Consider the following 18915-nt stretch of genomic DNA (forward strand, 5'->3'; position numbering starts at 1 on the left):
GATCAAAGCTTAAATTGACTTGCAACCACAACTTTCTTCAAGGAATAAGAAGTTCAAAGTTTTAGTTTGTATTCAAGAAAAAGCATCAATACACTATAATTCAATACAAAGTTCAAATTTCGCTAATTACATTTATTTGGAAATCTCGTGTGAACATTCCCACTTATCCTATTTTTTACATTATTTTTCAAAATAACATTATTAGAAAAAATTAAAACTAGGTGAAGTCATCACTCACCCTTTAAAATGAGAAGGTATGATATTAAAATTATAGTTATGTAAGTAGAGAAAAGGTGAAGTTTTAAAATATATATATATATATATATAGTGAGAAAGAAAGAGCAAAGAGAGATTTTAAGAAGTAAAGGAAAGATAGGAAGTCAAATATTCTTTATTTTGTTTTTTTAAATATAGTATAGAGATTAGATAATGAAGATATAGATATTGAAGGTTTAATATAGATATAGAGTTGAGAGTCTCCTTAAAAGTTTGAAGATATATAATTGCAATCTCCAAACTATTGTAGTTTTTTAATTTGCTCTAATTTTTTTATATTTAAATTTGGTAGAATTACAAAGACATCGATATATTTAAAATCCTTTGGTAAACGGAAAAAGATAATAATAAATGTGATGCAAAACGAGTTCCCAAAAGCAAGATTTTTGTGATTATTTATTCACACGTAGAACTTCCCCAAGGACGGACGTCTTTCAAAACGCAACAAACTAAAATCAAATCCCTTACTCAACTCTACTTCTCTCTCTTACATTCCCCTTTCCATTTCCTCTCTCACCTAAAAAAATATGTCTCTGGAAATCACCGCCGGTACTGACGGCCGCGACGGTAAAGCCTCTCCAAATCCGATCAAAACCATTGTCATTCTGGTACAAGAAAATCGATCCTTCGACCACATGCTTGGCTGGATGAAAACTCTAAATCCAAAAATCGATGGCGTCACTAACCAAACTCAATTCTCCAACCCTATCTCCACCTCCCATCCAAACTCGCAATCTATTCCTTTTGGAAACGCCTCCGCCTTCGTCGATCCCGATCCTGGCCACTCAATCCAAGACATCTACGAGCAGGTTTTCGCCCACCCATGGTCTGACGATCTCCATCCTCTGCCGCCGCCTTCTATGCAAGGCTTCGCACAGAACGCCGAGCGAATTCAAAAAGGAATGTCCGCCACCGTGATGAACGGATTCAAGCCGGAGGCGGTGCCGGTGTTCAAAGAGTTGGTGGCTGAGTTCGGAGTGTGTGACCGGTGGTTCGCGTCGGTGCCGGCGGAGACGCAGCCGAATCGACTGTTTTTGCATTCGGCGACGTCGTTTGGACTGACTAGTAACGATACGAAGCAGTTGATCGAAGGACTTCCGCAGAAAACGATTTTCGAATCATTAGAGGAAGAAGGCTTCAGCTTCGGGATTTACTATCAGTATTTTCCGGCTACTCTTTTCTACCGGTATGTTCCATCGCCTTCTTCTTTCTCATTTTCTTTTTGCTTCCATTTTTATTTCTTAAATTATCTTTTTTTTTTAAATATTGTTTTTCTTCGTTATGTTTGAAATTTTCCCAAGAGTTCTTTTTAAAAAAATTAATTCTTAACCAGTTGTTTTATAGAAATGTTTATAAAATATAGTTTAAAAGATTAATTAATTTATTAGTTAATAAGGGTTTATTTTCAAATAAACCAAAATATATATTTACAAGATATCAAATTCTAGAGATCAATGTGTTGCTATAGGTATAATAATATTATATAACCAAAAGTAATAATTTTGAATCTCAATAAACATTAAACATTTTATAAAATCTGTTTAGATTGACAAAAAAAATGTTTTTAGAAAGAGTTATTTTTGTTTAAACTTTTTAGGATAAAATACACTTATACTATATACTATAGTTCCATCCATTTACATCATCATTAGAATATATGGTTTGTTTTATATGTTTAAATTTTGGTCTTTTTAAGTATTATTAATTATATAATAGTATTTTGTTAGGGTATGTATTAAATTTGCAATGACCTTAAACTATATTTTCTAAACATAATAAAGCAAAAAAGAAAAAAATATGATGGTGTGAAAATATTAAGAAAATGATAAAATTTTCATAATTAGGAGTCAAATTGGAATCTAACTAGAGAATGAGTTTCCTTGGCACCAATCAAAAGAGGCATATTTATATCATGAGAATTGATAAAATAAGAGTTAATGTCCAATTAAAGTAAAAAGAAAGAAACAATTAAGGTGAAGAAGTCGAACTTTAATTATTATATTTAATCAAATCACGAAATAACTTTTTGAAAAATAATGGTTATTAAAAACACACCAAATTAAAGTAAAAAGAAAGAAACAATTAAAGCGAAGAAATAGAACTTTAGTTATTATAATTAGTCAAATCACGAAAAAACGTTTTAAAAAATAATGGTAAGAATGGATGCAGTTTCATTGTTAATTACCATAACCTTCTTGCCCAAACGAAAACCTCTACTGATTTTCAATTTTATATTTGAAAATTATTGTAAATGAAAATTTATTTATAAATTATAATAAACCTCTAGTAATATTAATTTACACATATAAAAATAACTCCAATTAATTTTTTCATAAATTATAGGTTTGCCATTTTAGAATTTCTTCTTTTCTCCATAGTTTTTTTTTTTTTTGTCATCCCTCATCTTCTACGTTATCATTTTCATAAAAACAATTTCTTTTTCTTATTCTTTTTTCATTATGAAGTATTGTACCAAGATGATTTAGATTGAGTATAAGATCGTGTGAATTGGATACAAAGAAACATCGTGTACCAAGATAACTTAGATTGGTATCGTTTAGACGGGGTACAATGGTATAAGATTGTTTAAATGGAGTGATTCTTTATATTGTTTACAAAATCGTTTTTCGCATGTGTGTTTGATTAATCACATAGTATTTTTTGTTATTTTACGTTGTGGATTTAAGAGCTTTTTCTTTTTCAAAATTGTTACGTTTGTGTAAATGTTTTGTTCTATTTTTTAAAAACTTCATAATTATATCTATTTATAACAATAATATCTATCAATGCACCATTATCATTCATAAAGGTTATATTTTATAAATATTTTGATTGGTTATGCTATTTTTAAAACTTTCCTTTATATTTTATTTTATTTGTATGGATTTAATAAATATGAAGTGGAGATTGAAACTAAATTTAAATTTATTATGATGGGGTTTGACTTCCATGAAATATTTTAACAAATTGCTTATATGTTAAAATACAGAAAAGAAAAAAAAAAGTTTAGAGAAGTGTCAAAATGATTTTATATTGGATAAAATTTGCAACCAGTCTTTTTTATTTATTTTATCATTTGTTTGGTTTTGTTAAGTTTGTTCCAATACCCACATTTTGACAAAACTTTGGATCCACTCTTATTTTAACTAAATATTTAATAGAAGTTTGAATATATTTTGAAATATCTAAACAACATCCACTGCATATGGCTTCAATTATTCTCAATTATTTGTCATCTCCACTCTCATCATCTAATTGAAGGAAAACAGATGTGGTATTGACTTTCATTTTTATTTTAATATTTTAAAGCGCAAAAATATCCGTTGTAAACAACAACTTTAAAAATAAAAAAACTCACACTCTCACAACATGAAATAACAAAAATATTTTATGATTAATCAATCACACACGCGTGAAAAATTGTTTTATACCCAATCTAAAGAATATCGTATTAAGTCTAAACGACTTCGTAGCAAGTTAAACGATCTTGTATTCTTCTACATAGTTTAAATGATTTCGTAGCAAATCTAAACGATCTTGTACCATTGTACTAGTCTAAACAATCTTGTACTCAGTTTAAACGATCTTGTATCAAATCAAAACAATCTATTAGTGATATTTGTTTATATCTGGCTATCTGAGATAGACAATTGATCGTTTAGATATTAGTACACGATTGTTTAGATCATGTACCAATATTATTTAGATATTGTACCAATAAAAAAAAAGAAATTAATAATACAAAGATGAGATGAATAAATTGCAAAGAAAAAGAATAAAAAGAAACCGTTAGCATGGCAAACCTTAAATTTATAAAAATATCATTAGCCTTTTTATTTTGTTACCGTATCAGAAAGTATCGTACTGTTTTGTTATATTTTTTAAAATTAACCTAATCCTACGATAATTAGTAGATTTAAATATTAATTTTGATATTTAATGAATTTCTAAAACTTTCGAAAACTGTATTTAAAACTTTCGAAAACTGTATTTAATTTCTAAATCCTACAATATAAATGTGATGAAGGGACTGTTTTCATCGGCTTGAGAATTTTTTTTTAAAAAAATATTTTTATCAATACTCTTTTGATTTATTTTTTAAAAAATACACTTTAAAATCAAATGATAGTTAAAAATTATAAAGTATAAAGTGTTTTTAAATTATAAATTATATATTCTAAAGTTTGTTATTTTTAATTCTAATTCAATCCATCTACTCTTACTAAATCTTAAATTTAGTTCATAATCTTGGTTCATTATTGATTTTTTCATATAATTAATTTTTTCGTGAAAAATGATCATTGTTATTTAACGGATAGAAATTAAATTTGATACACTAAAATTTTAGATTTATTGAAGATAGATAAAAATATAAAAATTAGAACTGAGAACAGCTTCAAATATAGGTAACAAAACTATAGTTTAACTTTACTTTTTCTTTTTTGAAAGAACTATTGTTGTACTCTGTACTTTGGGAGAATAATAATTTTAGTATTTAATCATTTTAAATATATATATATATATATATATATATATATATATATATATATATATATATATATATATATTAGGTTAATTTTATATATGTAGCATAACATCAAAATATTTACGGTTCGTGTAACAAAAACAAAAAGTCCATGAAGTCGATAAAATATTTTCATAAATTTTATATTTACTCTTGATATTGCGAACGATTCGTCACTTCTTCTTATTCTTTGCAATTTATTCATCTTCTCTTCCAAATTATCTTTCTTTTATTTTTATTTTTATTTTTCTTTATTTCTTCATCTTTTCTTTCTTTCTTCCAACTCCTTTCTTTCTTTCTTCATCTTTTCTTTCTTTCTTCCGGCTCCTCTTTCTAAAATATCAAGACCGTTTAAATATCACTTTAATATGATCTAAACGATCGGTTATATAGTTCTCGTGATCGTTTAGCATGATCAACAAGATCATTTAGATTTGAAACATTTTTCCATCATTTTAAAAGAACTACACGATCATGTAAATCTGATCTAAACGATTGTTTACTACAGTCAACACAATCGTTTAGCATGATGAACATGATCGTTTAAATTTGAAGCCCTTTAATTTTTCAATTGTTTAAAAGGAACTAAACAATTGTGTGGATATGATATAAACAATCACTTACCATAAACAACACGATCGTTTAGTGTGGTTAACACAATTGTTTAGATTTGAGGCATTTTTTCCATTGTTAAAAAAAACTACACAATCGTGTATCATTTTTTACATGATTACTTATCATGGTCGTTTAGAAGAAGAATTACACGCGTGAATGTCACCAATTAATCTCATGTTTGACTAAGGCATTTTTTTATTTTTCATTGTGAGCTTTTTTTTTCGTTTTCAAAATTATTCTATACAGTGTAAATATTTTGCTTGTTTGTTATATTTTTTTAAAAATTCCTACATTATAGGCAATTAAAAACCCTTAATTTAGGAAATATAAAAATACAAAAAAAGACAACTGTATATAATATAATAATAATATAAATACATATTACACATTGCTCCCATTGGAGCAAATATTTCAATTATCATATCCAACTTGTTGCATGGCTATTTTATTTTTGCTTTGTTTAATACGTTGGGAAGAATATCTCACAATTATTAATTACCCTGTCTTCACATATCTTGTAGAAATTAAACCTTCTTAGATTTTCTCCCTGACAAAATGACAATCCACTTCAATATGTTTAGTTTGTTCACAAAATGTTGAGTTGGATGCAATTAAGAGTGATTATCATACCATAGTCTAGCTGGCACAGTAACACTGAAACCTATCTCAGTTAAGAGTGCGTATACACACTATTTTACACACAAATTATGTCACCTCAATATTCTGACTTAGCACTGAAAGTGTGTGAAACTACATTATGTTTCTTATTCTTCCTAACACTAAGATTCCTCCTCCAAAAACATAATATCTAGAGGTTGATCTCCTGTATTCTCAATAACTAGTCCAATCAACATCTAAAAAACATTCAACCCTTATGGCCATGATCTTTATACAAAATCTTATATTCATGTGGAGCTTTTAGATTACATAGAAATTATCCTACTACAATCCAATGATCCATAGTTAGGGAAGACATAAACTGACTCACAATACTCATAGAATAAACAATGTCAAGTCATGTCACTGTTAAATAGTTCAACTTTCCAACTAATCTTCTATATCTCTTAAGAATTTTAAATAATTCTCCTTTTTTAACAAGTTGCAAATTCGATATTTATTGAAGTACTATATGGTTTGCCTCCTAGTTTACATGTCCATCCAATAAATCAAGTACACATATTTTCATCATGATAGACAAATACATTTAGTTGCCTCTCATTACTTTAATACCCAAGAAATACTAAAACTTCCTCAAATCTTTATTATAAAATTGACTCTGGAGGAAAGTCTTGAGAGTAGATATGATTGATACATCATTTTCAATGATAACGATATCAACATATACAACAAGCAAAGTAGTATTACCATCTTCAGATGTTTGATAAAATACAAAATGATCAAGACCATGCACACATGGACTTTATTTCAGTTCCTACAAAGATTTTCAAAAGCAGCACACCTTATTACTCTCCCTCTGAGCAAAAAATTAAATTCAAGTGGTTGCTCCATGTAAACTTCCTCCTAAAAGATCATCATGAAGAAAAACATTCTTAATTTGGAGATGGTGCAAAGGTCCATTGTGAGTAGCAACCATAGAAGGAAATAGTCGTTGGATAAGAGTTAATTTGACAATAAGAGAAAGTGTATCATCAATCCTATAGAATTGGGATAACCTTTGGCAACAAGATAAGTTTTTAATTGAGCCGCATTATTCCATCAGAATTAAACTTTATAGTAACACTCATTTACACTAATTTCCTTTTTGTCTATCGAGCATGAAATCAAGCCTAAGTAACATTATCGTGGTCGTCATCTCTTTATTCATTGCACTACACCACCCAAGATGAGATAAATTTTTATGAACAAAGTTAGGATTAAATGTGGAATCAAGAGACATAATAAAAGAATATGGGTTGAGACAGTTAGGAAAATGTAACACACATAGAAATAAGATAAGTATAAGTGTATTTATCTTTTCGAAGAGCAATAAGAAGATCATCACTTTGACCCAGATTAGATGTCGAAGAAAAAGGTGGTGAAGGACATGTGTCTGAAGGTTGTTGTGAAGGATGCTTGGAGTAGACTCTAGTAATAGGTGGGGCAAAAGGAAGAGACACATGAAAGAAGAAGAAGTTGGAGATGATGTGGGAGAGGTAGTCTCATAGATAAAAAGAACATCATCATTCCCTTGACTATAAGGTGATGGACTTAAAGGTGATGGACTTAAAGGTGATCTTCAAAGAAGTAAAATAAAAGGATAGAGATACCTATTTAGAGTAAGACAATAACAACATTATCCCTTTTGAACACATGAATAGCTTAAGAATATGCATTTTAAAGATTTTGGATCGAACTTGATACGATGAGGACGAACATCCCGAGCAAAATGAACACAACCAAAGATCTTGTGAGCTATAGAAACAACATCAACTCAAAAAGGGCTTTGGCACATGGATGTGAAAGAATAAGGTCCAGACTGTTTCAAGTAGGTGATTGTTCTTTCTTTCAGCAACTCCATTTTGGGACGAAGGATGGACGAAGGATGTCATAATCATGTAAGTAACAACCAAGTACATGGGAGAAATATTTACCAACATTATGATTAGTGCACAAAGTTTTAAGTTAATAAGAGAAATATTTACCGCCTTTTTCGAATTTTAGCAAAAAAGCACAAAAATATAACCAAGTAATATTTAGCAAACTGACACGAATATAACTAAGTAATACAAGAGTGATCGTCAACAAAAGTAACAAAATAACGAAAATCTTTGAGACACGACTGGATAAGGACCTTAAATATCATAATAACCTAACTCAAAAGGAGTGCTAACTCATTTATGGACTCTAGGACTAGAACTAAGATCGATGATGAAAATTTAGCAAACTAACACGAATCACAATTAACAAGATGGATGACCTAAATATTAATGAACTTCAAAAGAGGTGTAACTCCATACCAAGCCATGACTTTCGGTATCTAGTGGTAAAAAATGTAAAGGCGGCCCCATGATTCATGTCCTTTACCAATAATCTTCTTCATCATATGATCTTGAAACAAGCAATAAATAGGAAACTACGACCATAGTAGTTAAGATCACGAGTAAGTTGGTTAATAGAAATTAAATTAAAAGACAATTAAGACAAATGTAATACATAGGACAAAGAAAGAGATGGAGGGTGAGAAATGGTGTCAAATCCAAGAACAAATAAGGTTGATCCATTTGCCAAAGTGACAGGTAGGGGATAAGACCTATAGAGGACAAAGGCGTAGAAAATAAGTTAGACCTATCATATATGAGCAGTGAAACCAGAGTTTATAACTCATTTGGTAGATGATGTAAGAAGACATTTCGTATTACCTCTCTCAAAATGGTGGCAATTGCATACAAACATCAAATATTTGATGAGTTTGTTCTTTTCCAGATTAGTATAGAAACTCTAAGAATTCTAAGAGTTCCTTCACAAAATCATAATGATCTACCAAACCAACAAATTCACTTTTAATAGAACTCTTAATCTAGATGAAGTCAGCATCATCATGAAGCTAAGCCTTTTTCTTACCATCTTTTGTTGGCTCCTTAGTCACATGATCTCTCATATCTGTACTAAGTAAATAAAAGGTTAAATCGAGTGATGTCAATCATAGTAATTAGATCTATTTTAACTTGTGTTTAACTATCACTACATCAAGTAGGGGTTTTTCCGACGCAAGACGACATCGACGAAAGTAAAGAATGGCGTCAGTAAAAGTTCTTCCGACAAAATCCTACACATCAGGATGATTGTCGGGAAGTCCACTTTGGGAGACCCATTCTCGATGAACAAAGATCACAGCGTTGCAAATTTTCGTCCCACGACAACCATTTTGTCGATGATGAAATCACGTAAACAACACTCCCGACGTCAGCATGTGATGTCAGACATAGGACGCTGTCGACGTAACTACAGGCATCGGGAGACGAGTTCTTCCGAAGTTACATTGCGAAACGTATCCTTGAAGTGCTAAAGAATGCGTCGGGGAACGCCACTATTGCCGCTATTTGCGTCGGGAGTTGTTTTAGATATATATATATATTGAATTTTTTGTTTCAATCGTGCACTATTCTGTTCGATACCAATTCGATTTAAATTGAATAAAATTTATAAAAACTGAGCAACCAAATTACTAAATAATTATATAAAATACCAAATCAAAATTAAATATATTATAATTAAACGTTATATTGTCTAACAATTTGAATGTTTAAAAAAAATTATATAGAAAAAAATTAACATAATATGGTCGTGGACGCCACGATTCTACAAGTCTACACCTACAATGACACAAAATTAAATTTATATATATATATATATATATATATATATATATCACTAAGAATGCAAAGTAAACAATGGTAAAGTTAAAAAATGCGTACTACAAGTGCGCGACTCACGATCCTCTTTGTGTTCGAGTCATTTTTTCATCATCTTCTTCATTTCTTCCATTTGTTGGCCCTGCAACTCGGACATGTTTGATCATTAGTCGTATATTCCTCCTATCAAACCCTAAACTTAATTACTCCATGAATAATTTATGCCCAATCCTCCCAATTTTTTCATGAAGCTAAGTTTAAACTACAAAGTTTACAAAGACTACTATAACTGCATGATAGCCATAAACTAACCACACAAACTACTAGCTAACAGATTCAAAACTAAGTTTGCACTAAAGAGAAGAAGTTACCATAATAGCCATACGAAATCAACAACAAATTTATAATAGTTCTAACAAACGAAACTATTAAAAATAAACAACAATCAAGTTTAAACTAAAGGTTATCATAACTGCAAGATAAATAAAGCAAATTTTCAATTCAATACAACCCCTCCCCTTCAAGTTTTTAATACAAACCCTCTCTCCCCCCTCAAGTTTCAATTCATCAACCCTCCCCCCAATATAATCTTCATTTCACCCCATCTCTTTAATTTTCAATTCACCCCTCCCTTAAAATTTCAATTCAACTCCCCCAATTTTCAATTCAACCCCTCTGCATCAAATTTTCAATTAATTCATGAATTCCAAAAACACTTAAAATTCAATTGAATACCAAAAACTAAATTAAAAACCAAATTCAAATTCAAAATCTTATTCTTAAAACAAATTTATAATCTAAACAAAAATAAACTAAATCTAAACTAAACTAAAACTAAACTACTTACCGAAATTAGTAGGATCGGCAGATGACGACTGAAAGGCGACGAGCGGCGACACAGGACGAATGACAAACTCTCTTCTTCTCGGTCTCTCTCTCTCGTTTTCCTTCTTCTCGGTCTCTCTCTCTCGTTTTCCTTCTTCTCTTTCGGTTCTGTAATTTACAGAACTGAAAGATGGTTATTTAAAGGAGAACTCGGATGCATAACAAAAGCGTCAAGAGAACCCCCCATTCTTGACGTCATTCGTCCTACGTCGGTGATAAATCTCCAATATACTGATGCATTACTAATGGCACAGGGAATTCGAATCCAATTTCCCTACGCCATGCAAGACACTTTGGAGGAAAGTAAATATATATTTCATTCTTTCACCTGTCCCGACGACGTCATCAGGACAGCGTCAGAAATGCAAATCTCGTTTCTCGACGCCATGCATGGCATGTTGGAGGAAAGTAAATATATATTTAATTCTTTCACCTGTCCGGACGCGGTAGTGGTTAACATCGACAGTGGTGAAGGCATTCCCAACGTTTATGTTGGCCACGTCGAGGATAGGCCACATTTGGCGGACGTAAAAAAGGCGCCGTTGGGATAAAGGCAATCAACTGACGTAGAAATTTCTCGATGTTCCTTTCCTCGACACCTTTGTGTACGTTGAGAGAACTCCAATTTCTTGTAGTGTATCTTCATTGCTAAAGGAATTATATTAGGATACTACCATGTATGTTTCACCAGCTGATTTGCTTACAAATGTCACAAGCAAAAAGAACAAAGCATAATTGGAGCCTGAAGTGAACCAGCAAATAGTAAATTAAACAACTATAAATTGGAACAAAATGGCAACAAAACCCTAAGAACAAAAGAGTTTTTTTCCAAATAACATCACCCGATTAGATTTGAAAGGAATCAAATACATAGACCAACCAGAAAACAAAAACTGAAACGAACTCAACCTTGTGAGAACATAGTGTCTTCAAACGAATAAGCAAATGGACGAATGTAAACTCTAGAAAGGCTTTGGTACCATGCACTTTATACTTTTGGAGAATAATAATCTTATTATATATTTTAATTAGGCTAAAGATACATATGTATAGGCGACTAAGAAACCCTACTAATCTAGGGAATATAAAATTACAATAAAGGACAACTATACATGATGATGATGATGATATAAATACAGATTATAGCAATTATATTTCCTTCCATTGTGTATTAATTTGATCTAACGTAGTAACATATTATTTTTTAAAACATAGGAATTTAAGAAAACTGAAATACATAAAGAACTTCCATATCTTCGACTTGGATTTCAAGAGAGATTGTCGAGAAGGAAAGCTACCAAACTACGTAGTGATAGAACAGAGATACTTTGATTTAGCATCACTACCTGGAAATGATGATCATCCTTCCCACGACGTTTCAGAAGGCCAAAAACTCATCAAAGAGGTCTATGAAGCTCTGCGATCCTGTCCACAGTGGAACGAAATCCTCTTCTTGATCACTTACGACGAGCATGGCGGTTTCTTCGATCACGTCCCTCCCCCCTCTGCTGGAGTTCCCAATCCTGACGGCCGACTCGGCCCTCCGCCATACAATTTCAATTTTGATCGCCTTGGACTTCGAGTTCCGACCATCTTTGTCTCTCCTTGGATTGAACCCGGAACAGGTTTTTTCTTCTTCTTTTAAATCTGTGAATTGTTTGTTTGTTTCAGAATTTCTGGTGTTAGAAAATTTCAATCGAAGCTATTAGTACAATTACACATAAAAAATGTAAATTTGAGAAGGATGGTGTATGTAAAATACAGTGGTGCACAGGCCGAGGGGGCCGGATCCGACGTCGGAATTTGAGCATTCGTCAATTCCTGCAACGGTGAAGAAAATTTTTGGTCTGAAACAGTTCTTGACGAAGCGTGACCAATGGGCCGGCACCTTTGACATTGTTCTTAATCGCCACACCCCTAGAACTGATTGTCCAGGTCTGTTTTTATGCTCCTTCTCCACACTATTATATGTCCCATATTTTTTTTTGGTTAAGCTGTAAACTTCCTCCTATCCTTTTGAATAAGTTCAAATTTAATTTTACAGTTTATAATTAGAATTTAATTCTTTTTTATACAAAATATATTTTTTTTTGTAAGTATTGAACTATGAGAGGTTTTATCGAAGTATACACAACGACTCTTTGTAAAATTTTAGTTTTGAAACGGTAGGGATTCAATGTTTGTTTGTTTTTTAGAAGGTATTTAACAAATTGATGTATAAAGAAAAATACCACAGATATACATGTACATGAAAACATATGAACACACTAAAATAACTATACCCTTACTACCTATTCCTATATTTCAATATATTATAGCAACTAAAATTAACATTAAGTTAAAACAATTAGCAAAATTTTGAAAGATGTTATTTTTTATATAGTATTACAAACACTTAGGAAGAGATTTGGGATGGTGTGAGTTGGTTATTAATTAAGCATGAAATTATTGTAGTCTTTATATTATAATAGTTTATGTGTCACAAATGTGTAGCTTAAAATAGTAAATTGATATTTAGGTCACTTATGTATTCATGGTATAGCTAATTATGAGTTAAAATAATAGTGTTCATTCTATCTAATAAGGGTTTAAAATAATAGTCTCTCAGTACAACTAATTTTGAGTTTAATAATTGTAACCTTTAGTTAGAATAATAATAGGTGCCAAACACCGAGAGTGGATTATAACATCTCATTTCACCCAACTTATAAAATTAGACCCCAAACACCCTCTTACATATTAGATCAATCCGCCTCTCACCACCTATCAAATTATTCCTAAAGTCTATGCAAAATGTCAGATATGTATCACTACTACGTTAATCTTAGCTTTTGTTGATGCATCACGCATGGAATATAAAAGATTATTTGTATTTGAAATCAACTTTGTGAATGATCTATAACAGTCACACTAAACAATCCTGTGAAATTACGGGACGTCGAGGCGAACGAGATGAGGCAGATCAGCGAGTTCCAGGAAGAGTTGGTACAGTTAGCAGCAGTACTAAGAGGAGATGGGAAGAAAGAAATCTATCCCAAAAAGTTAGTAGAGAAAATGTCTGTTGTGGAGGCAGCTTCATACTGTGAAAATGCACTGAAAAGTTTCTTCAATGAGTGTGAAAAAGCTAAAGAAAATGGAGCTGATGAATCTCAAGTTGTTGTTTGTGGAAAGAACAACCAAATTCTTCAACCTTCTAATTCCAAGCCCAAATCCTTAGCTCGTAAGTTCTTTGCCTGCTTCGCTTGCCATGGTTGATTGAAAAATTATTGCTCTTATATTGTTTATGCATATGCCACCATTTGATTTGATTGTTTAATTTGAACTGTTAATTTAAATTTTAGTTATATATGATTGAATATATATAACTTCTTTTGTTTCAAATGAAAATATATTTACTGATCTGTGTGTTATTTATTAGTGAAAAATACAGAGTAACGACCATTATACAATCTTTTTTATTTGTGGACACCCATTCTTAAGGTCCCAATTATAAGACATCTAACTATGCCATGATATAACTTAGACTCCCAATTTTTGCACATATCAAAATCTAAAAATCTAAAAGGGAAGAAAAGTTTTAGATCTTTTTTTTAACAATGTTATTTTAGAAAATATGGTAAAAAAAATGAGGTAAGAGGTAAACTATTAATGATTACAAAAATAGGATAGTTAAGGTAAAGTCGTAAACGGAGTCTACGACTTTGTTAAGTTGTCTATTGCAGTCGTTTCAATAACGGTCACTCATTCACACTTTCTTATTATTTTCTCTATTAAATCCCAAACTCCTAAAAATAGCATTCCTTCCTTATTTCCTTAAAAAATTATTTAAAAATCTCCTTATTGAACTATGGATATAAAATTTATTTAGGAAAATTAACGGTTTTGTTTTTAATATATAGATCAAATATGCATAAAAAAATGCCAACATGAGCCTAACTCAACTGACACTTGTATGTTCTAATCCTCACCCCAGTATTTATTACAATTAGGTTAACATTAATACACTTACTCGTGAACTATGTTTACTACTCTACCTTAACTACTCTAATTTTGTCTACAGTTTGCCTCCTATCTATTTTTAACGATATTTTCTAAAATAATATTATTAAATAAATAAAAAATTCAAAGTTTTAGGATAGAAAGAAGTGATATAGTTAATATATATTCTTTTTATCATTTGATGAAGCTTTTGACCTTTCTTTCTCATTTCTCCCTCCCTCTAAACTTTTCTTCTTCTCTTTGGCTACTCATCTACTCATCTTTCTATCTTTTTTTTTCTTTTTCCTTTTCTTTCTTCTATTTTTCTTCCGCATGCCGTTGAGCGAGACTCGACCAGCTTAGATTTGGCTCCCTCCGCAAAGCGCTAGCCACCGAACTTTTCCCTGTCCAAGCCGCACATCCTCGTGATTGTTGAAATAAGACTTTTTATTTTGTTAAATAAAGAATATTTTTCAATTTAAGAGGAGAAATTTGGCCTTTCATTTTTCTAACGGAAGTGATGTGATATTAACTTTTTTTTTTTCATATAACTCATCTAACTCAACTCTAAATTTTTATAGATCAATTTTGTCTTCTTTAACAAATGGGTGACAATTTTTTTATTTTATTTTAAAATTAATCAGTTTTTTTCATTTCCCTGCTAATTTATTATATGAAAAATTGCATAAAATAGCATTTTGATAATATAATATAGCAATTATAAGCACATTGTTTTAGAATTTTACAAATGTAGCAAAATTTTCATTTCTCCATCTTAAATTTGTTATTATTCCTAAACTACCTTTCAATAACTTATTTCTTTTCCTCTTCTAATACACTACTCTTTATTTATTTATTCTCCCATTTTTTAAGGTCCTAATTATTTGTTTATTTTTATACTAGAAATTTTTTTTATTCTTTTTGTCTTAATCTTAATTTTAAAAATATTAATAGTACAATAATTGCAATATGAAATATAATATAATGATTGTTGATCGGAATAATTTAACTTTATTTGTGATTTTTTTTTCTTTTTTCGATGTATATTTTGGGTTGAATCTGATTCCAAATGATTTTATTTTACTTTTTTACATTAATTTTTTGGTTTAACTTTGTCTTTGTTTTGTATATTAGTGTTGTAATATACTTATATTATATGATTAGCTGATTAATATACTTATTATGTGATTTTCGTTTTTTCAAATTTTATGCAGTTCATTAGAGTATGATTAAATATATGAATGATATAACCCAGTGTATTATTAACAAATATATCAACAATATATTGTTAAAGCATATCAGCAAAGTGAATCATTATCAAGTATATGAATCAAGTTTACAAGTATATATCAATAGTATATCAAGTGTATAAGTATGACTTCAAGCATATCAAGTGCATTTAATCAATCAATTGTATAAGTAAAGAATATTAAATATATATGCAGTGTTTCAAGTGTATCAAACATATATTATTAATGTTTCTGGTGTATATCAAAAGGTATCAAGTGTATCAAAGAGTATCAGGTGCATCAAGTGTATCAATTAAATGTATCAAGTGTATCAAGAAGTATCAGGTGTATTAGGTGTATCAGACGTGTATAAGGTGTATCAGATGTGTATTAGTAACGAGGACATTTGTGACATTTTACCTTTTGATGGGTGGGTTGGACTTCGTTTTTGCCATTTTCACAAATGATAAAGTGTGTGCTATAAACTTAATTATTATAACTTATTTTGTCATTTTTGCAAGTGTCTCTTATTATATAATACATAATACATAATTTTTTTTATTTCTAATAACAATTTGAAGTTAGATTTTATAACACCCACTAAAATCGTCAATTTGAATTCTTTTATACAATTATATTCATAAAATAATGGCATATTTTAAATTCAATATTTTTGGACTATTTATATTCCAAAATATTTATAAAAAAATTGAATTTAAATACTTTCAGAATACGTATTATTAATAACAATTTTAATTTAAAACTTTATGATTTCCTAAAATCGTGCTAATTATAATTATTCACTTATTTTATTATCCCCTAAAATTGTGTGGTTGATTTTTCTAAATAATGGCAAACATAAAAACATTTTTAGATTATTTGTATTCCAAAATATTTATAGAAAATTTGAATTTAAATACCTCCAAAATAAGGATTGTTAATAACATTTTGAATTTAAAATTTTATCATAGTTGAAATTCACATTAGTAAGTTCAATACGTCAGATACAATATAATTTACATACACATTACTTATCTCATCAATAAAGTACTCAAACTATAAGCTATATATAATTCAAATACATAGTTCTTAGAAGTTACAAGTTACAAGTCACTGATGACAACAAACATATCTAATTTGTTCATAACAAAAATATATACATTTAATTGATGACAACATAATTGACATATTTCACACTGTTAGAATTACAAATACCCTACATTTGAGATTCACAATTCTTAAAATTTAATAGTCATTCACTATAACAAACATATGCCAAACATAGAGAGTATTATACCATTTTCATCCAATCTTTTTCTTTTTTCTTCATTTCATCATTATATAACTTTTTTGTCGATTGACCTTATCAGCATGTTGATTTATTCCTCAGTATCTTTGTACCCTGTTTCAATTATGTACACATGTTAGTTACTAAGATGTATTCCAAACATTATGAATATGCTGTCTATATCCGGTTCTTTTCTTTTCCTTATACTGTGAGTCATTTCCCTCTTGTCCTTGGTCAGTAGGTGTTGTTTCTAATGTGCTTAATTTAATTTGGCCAAGTTTGATTATGTTGATTTTCTATAGAGCTACAGTGTATTTGTACATACTAAATGACAATATTATTCTTTTTCAAATTAGTTCCACATTATTTGACAGACTGTATAGCATATGTTGATAACGTAACTACATTGTAATTTATACTTTTAAATAATGTGATAAACTATTCGTTCTATAACATGATCACATATTCAAATATTAATATTTATTTACACATATAATCATATACTTTTCCAATACAAAAAACTTAACATTAAGATGGATTTGTTACAAAACCAACAATAAGAACGATATCCTAAATAGTGTCATTGAATCATAATCACGGTTGTTTAACTAGCCAAACTTTATAATAACCAAGAGAATTATGATTTTCCAAACATAGTATATGTCAAGTATGAATTATGTATACACAAAAAGTAAAAAATTTGGTCATCAAGATATGGTATCATTCACCTGGGCATAAGATAATCTATATATTCAAAATACAGTGTATTTGAATAACTCAAAAAATGAAACAATATATTGGAAATAGCACGAAGATAATGTATTTTGCAAACAACATTCAAATTTGGTAAATCTTAACTTTACTTGCTATTTCATTGTTGTACAAGATTGCAGCAACCTCCCCTATAATAATGACAAATATATATACTAGATTTTCAAATTTGTTTTATTTTTAAACAATTTATTAAATAATACATAATATATATCTTTAATAAAAAAATTGAATTTAAATTTTAGATCATTCTCCTAAAATAATGCCAAATACAAATACGAGATTTTTAATATTTTTATATTTTAAATAATTTATTAAACAATACATAACGTATTTTTCAATTAGAATTAGAATTTAAATTTTAGAATTGTAATTATGCCTCAATCTCATTTTTATAATTATTTGAATATTTTCTGTTATGTTTCATTTGCAAAGGAATAGACTACCTTGAAGAAGAAAATGAGGCACATGAATAAGACAAAGCATTTAAACAAAGAGGAACTTGCTCTTCAACTAATTGAAACCCTTTTCAACTGTTCATCGAATGCTTTCTTCAACCGATTGGATATTTTTTTTGCGAATGAATAGAATAAATGTGGAGTGGAAGAATACTTTTTGGTGGAGGAAAACGGTGGAAGGATGCTTTTCGGAAGAATACTTTTTGGTGAATGGATGTAAATTTGTGTGGAGCGAAATAATGTTTTTTGGTGGAGCAACGAATGTAAATTAAAAAAATATTCGAGTTTCAAATTGGAGATTTGATGCATGCAATGCTATTTTCAATGCCCGCATTGTTTAAATATGATGTGAAATTGTTGCACATATTGAGTGGAGATTTGATGGTGATGGTTTTTTTTTTTTGGAAAATTAGAATTTTCATAAGTTTTAATTGGCTGAATGAGTTTTTTTATTACAATGTATTTGAAGTTTATTTATTTACGATTCAAGTTATTTAGTTAGGTAGGGGCATTTAAGACAATGCTTCGACTATTTTTT

The 18915-nt window shown here is 29.7% G+C and overlaps 1 protein-coding gene across 1 annotated transcript; it reads left to right on the plus strand.

The window, feature by feature from the left end:
- The first annotated feature begins 644 nt into the window (after positions 1–644).
- On the plus strand, positions 645–14078 carry LOC101203226 (non-specific phospholipase C3). Its single transcript, XM_004138949.3, has 4 exons — positions 645–1462; positions 11869–12278; positions 12418–12588; positions 13559–14078. The coding sequence occupies exons 1-4, from the start codon at positions 804–806 to the stop codon at positions 13906–13908; spliced, it is 1590 nt and encodes a 529-aa protein (XP_004138997.1). The 5' UTR covers positions 645–803; the 3' UTR covers positions 13909–14078.
- The last annotated feature ends 4837 nt before the right edge of the window (positions 14079–18915 follow it).

The sequence above is a fragment of the Cucumis sativus genome, chromosome 2, assembly GCF_000004075.3.
Source record: "Cucumis sativus cultivar 9930 chromosome 2, Cucumber_9930_V3, whole genome shotgun sequence".
NCBI lineage: Eukaryota > Viridiplantae > Streptophyta > Magnoliopsida > Cucurbitales > Cucurbitaceae > Cucumis > Cucumis sativus.

Coding starts and splice junctions, on each gene's coding strand:
- LOC101203226 (XM_004138949.3), top strand. CDS start 804: ATGTCTCTGGAAATCACCGCCGGTACTGACGGCCGCGACGGTAAAGCC. Junction 1,463..11,868: donor CCGGCTACTCTTTTCTACCG/GTATGTTCCATC, acceptor TTTAAAACATAG/GAATTTAAGAAAACTGAAAT. Junction 12,279..12,417: donor TTGGATTGAACCCGGAACAG/GTTTTTTCTTCT, acceptor TGTAAAATACAG/TGGTGCACAGGCCGAGGGGG.